The sequence below is a fragment of the Strix uralensis genome, chromosome 4 (assembly GCF_047716275.1).
Source record: "Strix uralensis isolate ZFMK-TIS-50842 chromosome 4, bStrUra1, whole genome shotgun sequence".
In the NCBI taxonomy this organism is placed as follows: domain Eukaryota; kingdom Metazoa; phylum Chordata; class Aves; order Strigiformes; family Strigidae; genus Strix; species Strix uralensis.
Genome location: NC_133975.1, coordinates 29,694,040 through 29,708,604, shown reverse-complemented (window position 1 = coordinate 29,708,604; position 14,565 = coordinate 29,694,040). Strand labels below are relative to the sequence as shown.

Here is a 14,565-nt window from a genome sequence, read left to right as displayed (position 1 = left end):
TAAAAATTCAGCTGCCGTTTCCTGTTCAAACATCAGAAAACTTGCAGCAAGTCAGTATTATGGATGGGAGTTAAAAAAGGCAGAATTCCCAGCTTCTCTGTGCCAGCTGCTTAGGATATACCTCTTTTCCATAAAACAGCTGCATTGCTGACAAACTGGAATGTATTTTCAGAAAGGGAAATGACTTCCTTCATCAAAAGTACTCCCGATGAGAAATGCATATCAATTATTTGTGTGTACAGCTCAGGTGACATTTATCTCTAGCGCCATTTGGTTTTCAGACCAGCTTTCTTCACCCTGCCTCTGTAAGGTTTCACAAACAGGGGGGCCCTGCAGACACACTAACACACATCACCAACACCACTCCCCCCTCACGCACCATCAACCTGGCTCCTGCTCAGCCTCCCCATCCTGTTCTGAACCTCGGCACCATTTGAAAACTGCCAGAAAGAAGAAACCTGCTCTGCTAACAGGGTATTTTCTAACAAGCACACCTGCCAGTTTTGTTTTGCTGGAATTTGAACAGCAAGAGAATGGCGTTTGCCAGAAGTATGTAGTTCCCCATACAGCTCCAGGACACAACCATGATGAGTAAAGAGGTTGAAGTTATGAATCAGTACTCTTTGGGATGAAAATTTTTTACAGCATGGCTGTTTTAGGTGTGGCTAGGAAGGCAGATAAAGGAAGATGGTAGAACAGGTTTCTATAGAAACTAATAACCTATGTACTTCCTTCCAAACTCCCTGCAGTTTAACCTATCCAAGTCTTCTTGACCTACCTACATTTACTACATGCAGCTATGTAATGAATTTAATTGCCCATTAATTTGTCCTGAGGTATGCTAGTAATGAGAAGCTGCCAAGATTTGTTTTGTATCAGCACTTAAAAGCCATAATTTGGTTAGTAATGTATTGCCTCTGAGGTTTTCTTTGTTCTAGATCTTAACTATTCGCCCTACTTTCTAAAATACTTCAAATTACTTTAGATAATATCCTTCATTTCACTGCCTGAAAAACCTGACAACTCACTGAAATACTCTCCATTGAGACTGGCCATGAGAGAGAGATCCCTAACACATCAGCTTGGGGTTTTCTTTCTTAGTTTAGAAGGGAAGGCATTTTCACTTGCCCTTTATTTTTGTCCCTCAAAATCCATGTCTTTTGACTACTAATCATCATCGTTAAATGTTCCTTGCCAATGCTTTCTACAGAACACCAGAATAAAAATAACACATCTGGACAAACTGGGTAATTCTGTAAGAGAAGCTAAAACCTCCTTATCTCCCCCTATTTTTTCCTTCAGTTCCATCATAACATCATGGACTTTTAAGCTCAAGGTGAATATATAGTAGTTTCACACGTGGCTTTTCTAGGGGAGTAGAAAATTTTCTTTCTTATCAGAAAAACTAGTAGAAGTCAAAGTTATTAATAGAGGGTCATGATCAAGTCAGATGCACATGAACTACAAGGACATCAGTCAGACCTTCTTCATCTAAAATCCACTTACATGTGCGTAGGACCAGCTGCTAAAACCAGGATTATTCTCTTTGAATTTATCAGATAGATAGTGTTTAAATGCTTACCAGAAAGACAAATTACACTCCTTTTTATCCCTTGTTTAAAAAACACAGATCATTTAGTACATAATCCACAAATCATTTATTACAAGAGAAATATTAGCATAATTTCACTAAAAATTAATATTCCAAATTAATAACTAAATACACTTTCAAAAATAACATCTCTCATAGAAAATGTTTTTTATACAAAAAGTTAATCAATAATTTACTACTTAACATGATAGACTTCCTGTACATGATGAAAATAAGCATTAACTTGGTTTTCTGACATTGTAAGAAAATAACATTAATTTCCTAGTAGATGTTATTTATGTATAAAAGCAGATATGCAGGTCCAGTAGAATATACAGAATTTTTGCTTGGTACAAGTTAATTCACTGCCAAGAGTTAGTACAAAAAGAGTCCAGGCTTGGTATAAAAGGAGTCGAGAGACTTCTCAAAGAAAGTATTACTATGTGTCTTTAAAAACTGCCAACACACATCCATTCAAGAATTGGACTGGTTGCTTTTTCGTACAAATAACTCATTTGGTCACACCACAGTGATGACTGTATAAGCAAATAGAGGGGCCATGTGTCATGAAAAAGGACTTCTTTTTCTCCTTTTAGGGTCAATCAATATTTTCTTCAGTTATTCTTTAAACTGTATGAGTAATTCACAGTGAAAAGCAATACAAGCTTTTGGTAAAAGGCAAACTGTAATGAAAACGCCACCTTTAGTCTTTTTTTTATTATTTGTATTACCTGTTTTTAACTATAAAGATTTTGTGGCTTGAATCTGGCTGATAAAGCCAAAGTATTCCCTAAGAAGTATTTCTCTAAGCCAAAATATTCATTAATAAGAAGTAATGAAAGCTGGTTTATATATTTTCCTCTCTGAAGCTTTTCTAACACATGCATTTTAACAGCAAAGAACTAATGCAAGTATCATCACTTGGGAAGCTGAAAAATATTCCAAAGCTCTACACATGGTCATTATATTTTCAAGGCAAGTACATTTTTTGTGAAAATGTCTCTTTTGCTGGGATAACATTGCTGCCACCTCCTGCACTATTGAATGTATTCTCAAATTAGGTAATCACAGGTGATAACCTGAATACCCACTGCCTAATGGCATCTTCTGGGCTTCTACTTACATCGGCAAGATCACCTGCAAGATTTTAAAAAGTACTGTAAGCAGAAGAACCTTTGGTATCACATTTTTCAGATGTGCTTTTCACTGTAAAAATTAGAGTTTAGAAAAAAAGTACAGCTGACTGATACAATTTCTACCTCTTCCTGTAGGTATGTCAACTACAAACCTAGACAAGTGAAAAAAAGGTGCTTAAAATTTAGAAATAACTTTAATCTAGTATCCCTAGTGTTATTTTCTAGTTTTTAATAGCATCTAAAGCATCACTGAAAATAATCATGATTAAAAGTAAGCATAATTAAAAGTGAGATGTTTCATTACTGTCTTTCAAAAAGGAAGTACTGAAACTGTGCACAACACAAACATGTATGAAATATCAAAATATCAGCAGCAACCATTTTGTTCTTACAGACAAATTATGAGCTTTCTTTCACAGAACAATTTGCTATCCATCTGAAGTGTCCACTTTCACGACACTCTTTGAACGTTAGAGAATACACAGCCTGTTTCATGAGGAGGTTCTGCCTGGCATATAAATCCCAGCTCATTAAAATCAGTTTTTAATTGCTGAAATGCTAGCATCCTCTGGCAAAGGTTCTGGACTCACACTTAAAAACCCAAGAATTGGAAATACTACCTTTCTGATGAGCTCATCACGACCCACACATCTGATTGCTGAAGCTACTTTCTTGCTCATGAAGTGGCAGGAATGGGGATTGTAATGAGTAAACCATGGACTGTGCAAGCTGTTTTTGTCAGATAAAGATCAGTGACCACAACTGAGGAGCATACTGTGGAACAGATACTAATCTTCAAGGCCTATGGTAGATTAATAGCTAAAACATCTAATAGAGGTGAATAGTCATTTTTAGATGAAAAGGCCAAACTAAAACAAAAGATGTTTTGATGTTTCTCAAGCTTTGTTTACAGCCATTTATTTACCTAGTATTTCTGGAAATAGCACATGGATTGGAAATGGATTTTACTTTTATAACGGAATATAAAATAACAGGGCTGTTTTGCTATTAAGAAACAATGATAACTTTCTGGAAAATGAAAAAAAATTTGAAAAGCTTAAATGGGTTTTGATGAATAGATGGCAATATTAGGAAGAAGTATGGAAATAAGTGAAGTCCCTTCTTAAGCCTCAAAGTAGTATAAAACAGAGTGGAAATTCTTAATTGCACATTCTGGTTTTCATCTGCCTTTGAATACTTTATTCTTTCATCTTATGTCATTTTTTAAGCCAACAGCAACTGTTTCCAGGCCTCTAATGAATTTACTTTTTCTTAAAATGTAACTTGGTCATAGCTTTGAATTAAAAAGGTACATGCACGTTCAGTGATTCGCAATCCATTCAGGATTCTTTGGATAGAAGAGCTAAGACTTTGCTGTTAAAAGTGGATTCTGAAAGAGACTGGTTACCAAGAACCGTATTTCATAAATTATTCTGGTGATGTCTATTCAAGGTTCATTGGTAGGTGATCAAAAGTCAAAAAATCTTGCATAAAATTTTATATTAAAAGCTAAAAGGATTAAACACTGATTTCTTCGTACTATATCTCCAATGAATATCCTTCATGTAGAGAGTATTTACAAGTTTGCTTGACAAAAAATTATAAAAATATAAAGAAAGCCTGAAATATTAAAGCCATCACTAAGATAAAAGCAGAGTGCTTGTCACTTCAGCAAAGATTATCTTTTATCATGATGGGAAAATTGCTCTTTGTAAACATATCTTACAAAGGCCATTCTTTTCTGCTAAAATTCTCCAATAGGAGATGCTGCATAAAAAAGGACAAGGTTTTTCACTGCTTAACATACAATCACCATGAGGTTTCTGTCTGTCATGTTAATTATTGAACATTTTCATTCATTACTACCAACAGCTGGCACACAGAGGAGTGGCCCACACTCAACAGGCCTTACAGAGGTTTCCAGAGGATTGCAGAAAAGAAGAGCATTCTGGTAGACACAGGTGGACTGAATCTGCAATTCATGATACTTCAATGACAAATGTCACTTGAGAGTTTCATTGACTGAATAAAACATTGTCCTCCTCATATGCCAAAGCTGGGTCTTCCATGCTCTCCAGTGAAGTGTGACAAGTTTCATATTCATGGTGTAATGATGGTTCTTTGGCAACAGTGGACATCAACTGACTCCAGGTGATGTTAGTATTTTTGAAAGCGTGCAATAGAAAAATGCCAATGATGATACTGCAGAATCCGCTCAGGGTTCCAATGATATCACCTGGGTCCATACTACTCCACTCCTTGAACAGGATGATGGAGCATGTCACAACCGTTGTGGTAAAACACACATAATAAATGGGTGTCACTAGAGATGTATTGAACACATCCAATGCTTTGTTGAGATAGTTGATCTGAGTGCTGACTGAAAGCACTAAGATGCCCACCAAAATGTAAACCAATGGATGTCGATAAACTGGCTTCTGCTCCAGCATTTGTTTAATGGCAATGCCCAGGCCTTTCACAGATGAGACAGAGAAGGCACCAATGAGTGAGCAAATTAAAATGTAGATCAGTATATTTGTCTGACCTCTCCTTGGAGCCACAATAACAATCAGCACGAGGGCAACAACTGTTAGGAGAACAGCAAATGTAACAAACACTGTAAGAAAGAGGAAACGGAAGAAGAGTAATGTGCATGAGAGAAAATACCAGATTACATCCTTAGTACATGCTAAAAGTCATTCAGTGTCCTGAACACTTCTCTATGAACTGTAGCACAAGTTCATTGCAATTGCATACAGACCTGGATCTTGCAGCTTTCCTTCCATCTCATCTAGCGAGGTGACCTCTGCCTCCTCAGGGGCATGAATAACCATGACTGTTGACCCCAAAATGCTCAGTACACAGCCCAGCTTTCCATGAATATTCAGTTTCTCATTTAAAAAATAGGATGACAATATAGCACTGTTTGGCAAAATAGAAATAAAAGGTTCAGCTCCACTAGCCATGTGAGACATTCAAAATCTGTCTGTGTAACATGATAGTAATTCAAAAACTCTTTTGAATTTTGATATATGGGAAACCAGCCTGAAACAATCAAATTTAAAGGAGTTTTGCAAGAAGGTTGGTCAGGACCAAGAAGGTCAGTTCAGGTTTTAGGGGGGGTTAGCAGCCTGATTCCTCCCCTCCAGGTTGTAAAGGGTCTGAATTGCTCAAGGAACTTCTCATTACTGATTGCCTGGGTCAGGGGTATGCACTCTCACACACCTGTAGATCGACTGTTCTTTTCTTCCAAAAATGGTTTAAAGCACTTAATTTCTGATTAGAATCAATGCACATAAGTTTTGGAAACTGTTCCTCATCCCTCCTTGGGCTCTCCCACCCAGGCACAGTTTCTGCCTGGCTTGCCAGGACTCCCCCAAAACCACAGAGAAGGCATGTCTCCCCTTTTAAGAGGACTGACCCCAGGCTTTCCAAGGGGTTCAAGATTTACCTAAGAATAGTAAGTAACATGGCCCAAATGAGACCACAGCACAAGGCACATGACCAGCCAGCTAGAGCACAACCTTAGACACAGGCTTAATAGTGTGTGGACACGTTCACAAATAGTTTTTCAACCTACTGATCACATTACAGCCATTTTTTCGCACAAGGGTAACGAGCTCATTGACATTAAGTTCTCATGACCTCTCTGTTTCATGAAAATTGAAAAGATTGCTATCCACATCAAAGGAGAGAACGTTAAAACTCAGGCTGTTTTGTGAAGCAGCAGCCAGGCAGCCAGTTAGTCTGCATCTACCTGCACGCTGATCCCAGCACATCTGTAGGTCACAGACTTACACTGATTTTACTATGACAGAACGGCTGCATTTCTAGCAGTTAGATTACTGCAAGCATCCTAAAAAATAATAAAATACATGGCCCAGGTTTGTTTTTAAACACAGTGTTTCATATAGTATACTCAGGTCTTAAAAATAATACTTTTAGATTTAAAATACAGTCATTCCATTTTGCTAATAAATTATTTCCCAGAATGTTTGTTGTAAGTGTAATCCATGTCTCTTCTGCTTCTGTGATAGCCATATTAATGTATGTGCTTAAGTACTCGGAAATTATTAATTTCTTCATACATTGGAAATGAGCGTTTGAAGGGCATTCATATTTCAAAAGAACCACAAATTTTAACTGTAGATTTAAAAAAAGTTAACATTTTCTTTGCCTTGTTTCCAGGACTTGGAAAAGACCAAACAAGCCCAAAACGCTTACTAAGTTTGTCTTAATATGAAATTATGCTCCTATAAAAAAGAAATTATTTTGTAAACATTTTAATGGGGAAATGTATTTTCTTTTGAAGTTTTTTCACAACTGAAGAACAGGATAAGGCTTTTTAAGAAAGCTTCAGTTCTCTAGGAAGAGATAATTTACAGCCTTCCACCACTGTGCATCAGCAGTATACCTGGTATATGCTGATAAAAAATACTTTATAATATAGGTGGAAGGCTGTTGGGAAAGCATATATTAGTCTTTGGAACAAGACTTCTTACTCCCTCTACTCAGCAAATTCAGTTCTAAATAAGAAAGGGATCTTTCCACTGAGGAACAAAAAGCATTTTTTGCCCATATATTGCTTTTTAGTTTTCTTACTAAAATTCTCTGCTTTCAGGCAAAGACAGTACTTTCCCCTCACACAGCGCATGTTTCATTCATCAAGGTTTGTTCCCAGTTTGTACTAACCTTACGAGAACACTCAGTGCACCCAAGGGGGTAACTAAAGTGGCAGGCGCAAAGGCATAGGCAGCAAAGTTTGCAGCTTCTCCTAATCCCACTGCAGAAGAAAGAACATTTCTATCAGGTTGAGGTGGGGGAGAGGAATAAAAGGAATATCAATATCTTGTATGATAGCAAATATAAACCAGAATCTTTTAGCTACACTATATATGCAAACTTTCCTTCCAAAATTATCTAACCTCCTCTGGACATAATAAAGGCTGAAGGAAGTTAAATATTTTTCCCCTAAGTACTCCTAGAAGTTGGACTGATTCAATCCCATTGCTTTTGACTGGATATTAAAGAAAAGGCTGTTCTGTAAGGAGCAAACAGAATACTTGAGAGATGGGATATCAGAATGGCTTCTGTCACAAAGGTGATTGCAAAGACATTTCTTTTAAGTGAGAGGAGTGAAAAATCACGGAATAAATCTATTTTTCAAAAAACTGCTTTATGTAGCATTTACATATAGGCTGAAAGGAAAGAGGCGACCTACTTGAAAGCAATCCAGCCCACCAAAGCCACTCCTTCAGATAAGAATATCCACCCTGTCCTGAAAGTGGAAAAATAAGAGAAGAGATCACATTATTATAATAATAAACTAAACTACAGCTTCACATTTGCCTCTAGTCATACAAAGTACTGAAAGAGCATCTTATCTGGATGTGATGTGAAGAATATTTTGTTTGATTTTGACTGACATTTTTATTAATCACTCTACTGCTTTGTGGATTGGACTTCTGAAAAATGGTATTTGACTAAAGGGAAAGTTCCAAGCAAAAGTAAAATGTCCATGAAGATTGTTGATAAGCTTAAGAAATGCTTCAAAGTGCTTTCCCAGGTCAGATCCAATATATTCATACACAGTCAGATGCATTTTGGCTCTGCTTATAATTTAAATTGAAAGAAATTAGAAATAAAAATGCCACTGCATGCATGAATTTTTTTGCCATAAAATATAAGTATATTGAACATTCAGTAACACATTCATTTCAAATAACCAAATTCTCTGGAACAGTATATTGCAATAAACACAACAAACAAAAGAAAACCTGCTAATGCTATATATTTAAATCCATGCAAAGGAATGATGACATTAGTCCAATGGGTCTTTTTCTAGCTATTCATCTGTTGACTTTGATGAAAGAATAGTTGTACTAACTGTAGAAACTTGCATAGTAAGTACCCTTTCTACAACTCATTGCACTACCTTTTTTTTTAAAAAAACCCTTAGTTTCCCTCTTAAGACTTTCCGTCTCAGATCAGGGGAAAAAAAGATGGAAAAAAGAGAGAAAAAGGCATTTTAAAGGGTAAGATGAATGGAGAATTTTATTTGGTATCTAACTGCTGTCAGGGAGGAAATACCACCAGCTTAGTAGATTTAATACCCACCTCTGCCCCCATAGCCCTAGGAATTCTGAAATTCCAGTCCCTGTAATCACACAGAGAGAAATAATACTGTATTTCCCTTCCTAGCCAAGATGGGACTTCTGATCACTGTTAAAGTATGACAGTTTTCAACTCTGACAGTTTTAAATGTGTGATCTGTGACTCAAACCTTGATTTTGCCACATTGTAAGAGGCATTTCTGTCCCCAGCAGGAACAAGGCAGGCACCATCACTTACCAGCTCGGGGGACTCCTTTGTCTGCCAGTTTCAGAAGTCCTTTCTTCTTCAGTATGAAACTAGAACCAATAAAGATACTGGAACCTATCGCCAAAGCCAAGCCAACATAAAGCCGGTATTTGCTTCCAGCAGGTGTTGAAATGCTTTGGTTTGTTTCATTGAGAGTCCTGTCCATAGCGGTGAGGAGAGAAGAGCGCGATTCAGACACATTGATGATCTGGCACCATGCTTGGCAGGAGTCATGGCAAGGAAAAGAGAGCACAGCACCTGGGAGGAGAAAAAGGAGGGCAAGTGATTCACAAACCAGGCACAGCTCTGAAGAACCCCGTCCTCACCCTGCTCACTGCGTTTCATGTCTTCCCAGAGCACTTATCACTTCTGACCATACAAATAACTCACAAAATCCACATAACATACACAGTGCTGCCCCAGGCCATGACCCACCCTTGTAATTCACAGGTGAATGCCTTATATATATTTTGCACTACATTGACTCAGTCAAGTGATTAAGGCAATACCAAGGAATGTAACAATAAAATATTACCTTTGATGTAAAATTCAACTTGAAATTGTAAAAGCTAACCTGAAACCTCAAGAAGAAAGGATTCTTTTGTGTTGTGCAGAGACCACCAAACATATAGCAAAATCCATGATTTCAGAATTTGCCAGCTAGAGTAAGTCTGCCACTCTTTCAGGCTTCTGATTTTATATTTGATGCTGAGATTTGGAAAAAACAAATAAAAAAATAGAAGGAAAAAATATCTATATAGGGAGCAAACTCTTGCTGCATATGGGCAACAACATGTTTTATTAAAATTGTTCAGAGACTGCTGTGTGAGCCAGATCTTCTTTAACCACTAGTAAAATTTTGAGGTGGAGAGGCCTCATTACACCTCACAGTAATTCTCAGCTAACTTCAACAAGCCCTAGCTGGAGGAAGAGAACAGCCTGCAAGGGACCGTCCCCCTGGCTATCCCTGCGATACAGCTGCCGAGCTGGGTGATCCTGAGCTAAGACTGAAGCTTCACACCCTCTGCCAGCCAAGCCTTATCAACATCACTACGATGACAGACTGTGGGAACGATGTCATTTGCCATCAGCCTAGACGTGTTTTTAAAGGAGGAAGAGGTATTGCATTTCCAGGAACAAAAGGAGTCGTTATTTTGCATGGGGAAGCAGGGGCCAGGCAGCAATGCTGCAGCAGGGTTTACAGCAGTCTAGGCAGAAGTTTCACAGCTTCTCATGGTAGACTGAACGACACAAACAGCATGGATCAAAGAAACCAGGCTGGAAGAGGTTTTAAGGACAACCTTTTTTGGAAAGAAAGGTTTTACTGTGAAGACATGTTAAAATATAAAACAGCTCATGCAGAGGTACAAAAACTCAGTCCATTGTGATTCATATAAAGCACTGGATACAACAAATAATTTTGCTTTCCATGTTTCCCCTGTAATTAAAATGACACATGAAGGATTCATCCTGCTGAGTGATACCATCAGTAATACACTCACTTTTTTTTTTTTTTTTCCCCAGCTGAAACAAACACTTGGAAACTGGGCAGAAAAGTATGTGCCTCTGTGTCTGTTCATACCTAAACTCTGGAAATACTAACATTCTGTCAAAAGTATTTCACTGCACAATCAACAACAAGCAGCCTTGGATAATTAATCTAATACTGTTTAGGAAGGAATATTTAAAATATCAAAAGTATTAAAAATTATATGAAATTTGACAGCCTATCTTAATTTGCAGCTGACAATACTGATACTAACACTGGGAGATACCACCCTTTACAAGTAAGGAACTAGAATAAGTATCTGCTCCCAGTTTTCCTGGGCCATACTGTATAACAAACATACTACAGGAAGTTTATTGGATTTTCAGGCTGTGCAATCACATTTCCTTGTTTGCCAAGAGAGTTTCTATGTAACAAGAGTTGTTTTGTACTGCTAAGACAGACTTTGTAAAAATTGTCCCAGGAGATGGGTATGTCCATATCCCGCAGATGAAGATTAAAATCTCAAAGAATTTACATCTACATGAAATTACTTTTGCATAGTATGTAGGATAGATGGTATTCTGCCATCTTATCATTACTAGAAGTTCCAACTTGATAATGTAAAAGAAATGGAATTTGCGTCTCTATCTGAAAGTATTTTAAAATTCTAAAGTATTGGCATAGTCTTAGAAGAATATTTTACATAGACTCAAGTTTTGACATAATTATTAAATTACAAAAGAAAATGACAGAGAAGTCCTTCAAGCACAAATGTTTCTCTTAAACACGTATCAGGCCAAGGCAAAAAAGAGGAGGGGTTGCTAGTGAATGAAATCCCTTAGCTCTCAATACCTTATAATGATGCTAAACCATCAGATTGGTGATGGTTGTACCACCGCCACTCAGTTACTACAGGCTTTGTGTGAGAAGCAACAATATTTCTTGCCTTTAATTAAAAGAATGCATGAAGATAAAAACTCCTGGTAACGGTGGTCTTTTAGCTACCCGCAGTGGTAAAGGCAGCTTTCTATCAGTGTGCTGGGTTTCTACAGTGAAGAAAATAGCACTCTTCTCTCCCTTCTTGTGAATGGTGTACTTTCATTTAACTGGGGATGAATGGCAGGCTAATTCCCTTCCATATGACACTACTGCTACTTTTTCTACTGATTCTTAAGTTTTCCATTCCCCAGCAGACTTTACAACATTGAATAATGAAAATTTAATCATGCCATCTGTAGTAAGTCACTCAGTGACTGCCACAGCATGTTTCTCTCCTTTCTGAAATACAATCTCTGCTCACATTTACAAAGAGAGGTTGGATTTTTCGCCTGGCTTGTCTGCCAGCTGAGAAGAGTAATTCTGAATGGTTGTGATCTCTTGTTTATTGTTCTGAGCAGCTTCTTCCAGTTTTAAAAAACACGTAATTTGTTCCACTTGCATGTAAAGTGGTATGTCACTCCACTGATCGAAGAACCACCTGAGAGCTGGGAAGAGAAGGCTGATCCAGAAATTACTATTACTTTATTGCCCACTGTGACCATTCTGAAGATTACTTGGAAGGACTGAGGAAGGAGACAAATCTCTGAGGCCACCTGGTTTGCTCAGCACCCAGTTTCTGTAGCTAAGCTAGTTTCACCTCCCACTTCCAAACGTCAACAAACATGAACCTGTCAGCAGAACCTTTTGTTGCAGAAATAAACTCTCTGAGCTCTGACTCAAGGCTGACAGCAACAGGAAACCAGTCTGAGTTCAGGTGGCCACTCTCGTAACTTCTAAAGTGTTTTTACAATTCAGCTAAATCCGAAAATGTTTTTTCAAACACCTAAATATTCTCTATCCGAGTCAGGTAAATCAGCCAGCCTGGTACTACATGCTCCTTGTAGCACGTTTAACTTGCTATTGTTTTGAAGTCCTGCAAAACCCTGCAGTTCATTAGTGACAGCCAGCTTAGCTTTTATCCTGCCACTGAAGATACTGCTCCTAACTCATCTGGAAAACTGTTTGCTTTGATTAGACACATAATTTGACCATTTTTATTGCGTGCACGAATGAGCTCACACCTGGCAGTAACATGAAATGCCCTTCTCCACCACCCGGGAGATACCAAGCCCACTTTTGCCAAGGCCTCGCTACTGGGGCCAAAAGTGGATGTACCGAGAAGCAGCAAGGGTTTGTGCCCCGGTACACCCCCATTCATAAAAATGCACAAAAGATGCTGAAAAGAGGCATTAGACACGAGCCAGCCGCGGGAGGAGACGCGCAGGAGCCCCCCCGGCGCCGGCAGCGCCCCACTCCTCGGAAAACAACAGCATGAGGTTACGGCTGAGCACAGTCTTAGGCACGCAGGCGGCACGACAGCCGCTCCGGCGGTGCGGGCGCGGGGGCTGCCAGGGGGCTACCGCGGCGCGCCCTCACCTCCGCCCATTGCCGCTCACCCCCGCGCGCCCTCCCCGCCCAGCGCCGCGCCCCCGACCCCCTCCGCGCCCGCGCAGGCCCCGGCCCTGGCCCCGACACTGACCCGTGCGGCAGGGCCGGTGGGCGGGCAGCGCCTCCCGGTGCCCCATGGCTGCGGGCCGCCCCCTCCACGGTCTCCGCAGCGTCGCGGGCGGCGGTGGCGGCTCCGCCCGGTCGGGCACGTCCCGGCGCACCTGGGCGCGCCCCGCTCGCCCGCCCCGCGGCCCCCGGCCCGGCCCGGCCCGGCCCGGCAGCCGGAGGTGGCGGTGGCGGTGCCATCCCCGCCGCGCCCGTCGGCGCGTCCTGAGGGGGAACGGGCAGGCAGGGCTCCAGGAGTGATCCCGGACGGGTTTCATTTCGTATAAATCGTTATAAAGTGCCAGTTCCCACCTGGGGACTTCAGCCACCCCACCTGAACACTGAATCCAAAGGAAGGAGCTCTCTCCTGGGGTACCTAGGAGGTATTTGTGTCTACTGGAAGTTTTTACAGATTTCATTTGCCTCCCTTTCACACCTGGGAGAAGAGGTGAGCGGTTTTCATGTGCAACAGTATAAAGCGTGCGATGGGCGGCCAGCGCTAGCTTTGGCCACTGCCTTTGCGGGCAGGCGGGGATCCCCTGGCCAGGCTATCCCAGCTGCAGAGCACTAGGGCAGCATCTGGTCATACTTGCCCAGAGATGACTCCCTGTGGTTGAACAGGCTCCAGGGTGTCACAAGAAATAATTATCGTTATTACCCAATCAATAGTTTCAAGGTCTAGTCTAAGCCCTTGTTTTTAACATGAAACACAGAATGTATGGCTTAATAAACCCTTACATGCTAACCTAGCATTGCCCAGCAAACTTCCTGGGATAGTTTGAGGACCTTTAGCATGCACAAGAACTTCGCAAACTGGAGCCAAACTGAGCTGCGAATGTAACACACCTCCACAGAGCAGCACTGGGACTTGCCAAGTTATAACCATGCTTTGGAGCACAGCACCTGAATTAATCACTTTGTTTTTGAAAGTTTTAGCTCAGGTGCAGACTGGTGAAATACGGTGGCAGGGTCAGTAAAACAATTCTATTTTCCCTGCCTTGGGCATCTTTGACTTTGCAGTCCTGGGGTTAAAACAAGAGAACAGTTTCAATATCTTAGTCTCTTCCCTCGCCCCGTATTTACTTTTTAACATAACCAGCTCTCTGAATGTTGGGAGAAAAAGAGCATTGCATTCGTTTTTGTCGTTTAGTTACCTATCCACTTTACCTTTACAATGTCTACACTATAAGAACTTCTATGGAAGGTGGCCTGAATCATGTGCAGGCTGCATTAAAAAAAGAGTTTGACTTCTCTGCCTTCATGTTTCTAAAGCATAGGTTCCTGCTACAAAAGAGCAATAATTTAAAATAGTATTTTAAACAGTTAAATTAAAATCTTAAAGCACAATCTGAAACTTCCATCTTCTTGCACAACGTAAGCATGCCCATAGGATAAAAGTATGTATATGGACAGATACATGTCTGCAGTCTGCTCCCAACTATTTTTGTTCTGTGCTC

At 40.1% G+C, this 14,565-nt stretch overlaps 1 protein-coding gene across 1 annotated transcript; it reads right to left on the bottom strand.

The window, feature by feature from the left end:
• Nucleotides 1-1,630: 1,630 nt before the first annotated feature.
• Nucleotides 1,631-13,386, bottom strand: NIPAL1 (NIPA like domain containing 1). The gene is made up of 6 exons (XM_074865059.1): nt 13,095-13,386; nt 9,079-9,345; nt 7,949-8,005; nt 7,420-7,510; nt 5,489-5,649; nt 1,631-5,344 (listed from the first exon to the last, which is right to left on the bottom strand). The coding sequence occupies exons 1-6, from the start codon at nt 13,384-13,386 to the stop codon at nt 4,743-4,745; spliced, it is 1,470 nt and encodes a 489-aa protein (XP_074721160.1). The 3' UTR covers nt 1,631-4,742.
• Between the last annotated feature and the right edge of the window lie 1,179 nt (nt 13,387-14,565).

Bases quoted from the DNA above. Each gene is read 5' to 3' on its own strand.
- NIPAL1 (XM_074865059.1), bottom strand. From the start codon at position 13,386: ATGAAACCCGTCCGGGATCACTCCTGGAGCCCTGCCTGCCCGTTCCCC. The intron at 7,511-7,948 runs GTAGGTCGCCTC...TTTCTTCTGCAG, and splicing joins GTGGGCTGGATTGCTTTCAA to TGGGATTAGGAGAAGCTGCA. The intron at 5,650-7,419 runs GTTAGTACAAAC...TTTGCCAAACAG, and splicing joins GCACTGAGTGTTCTCGTAAG to TGCTATATTGTCATCCTATT.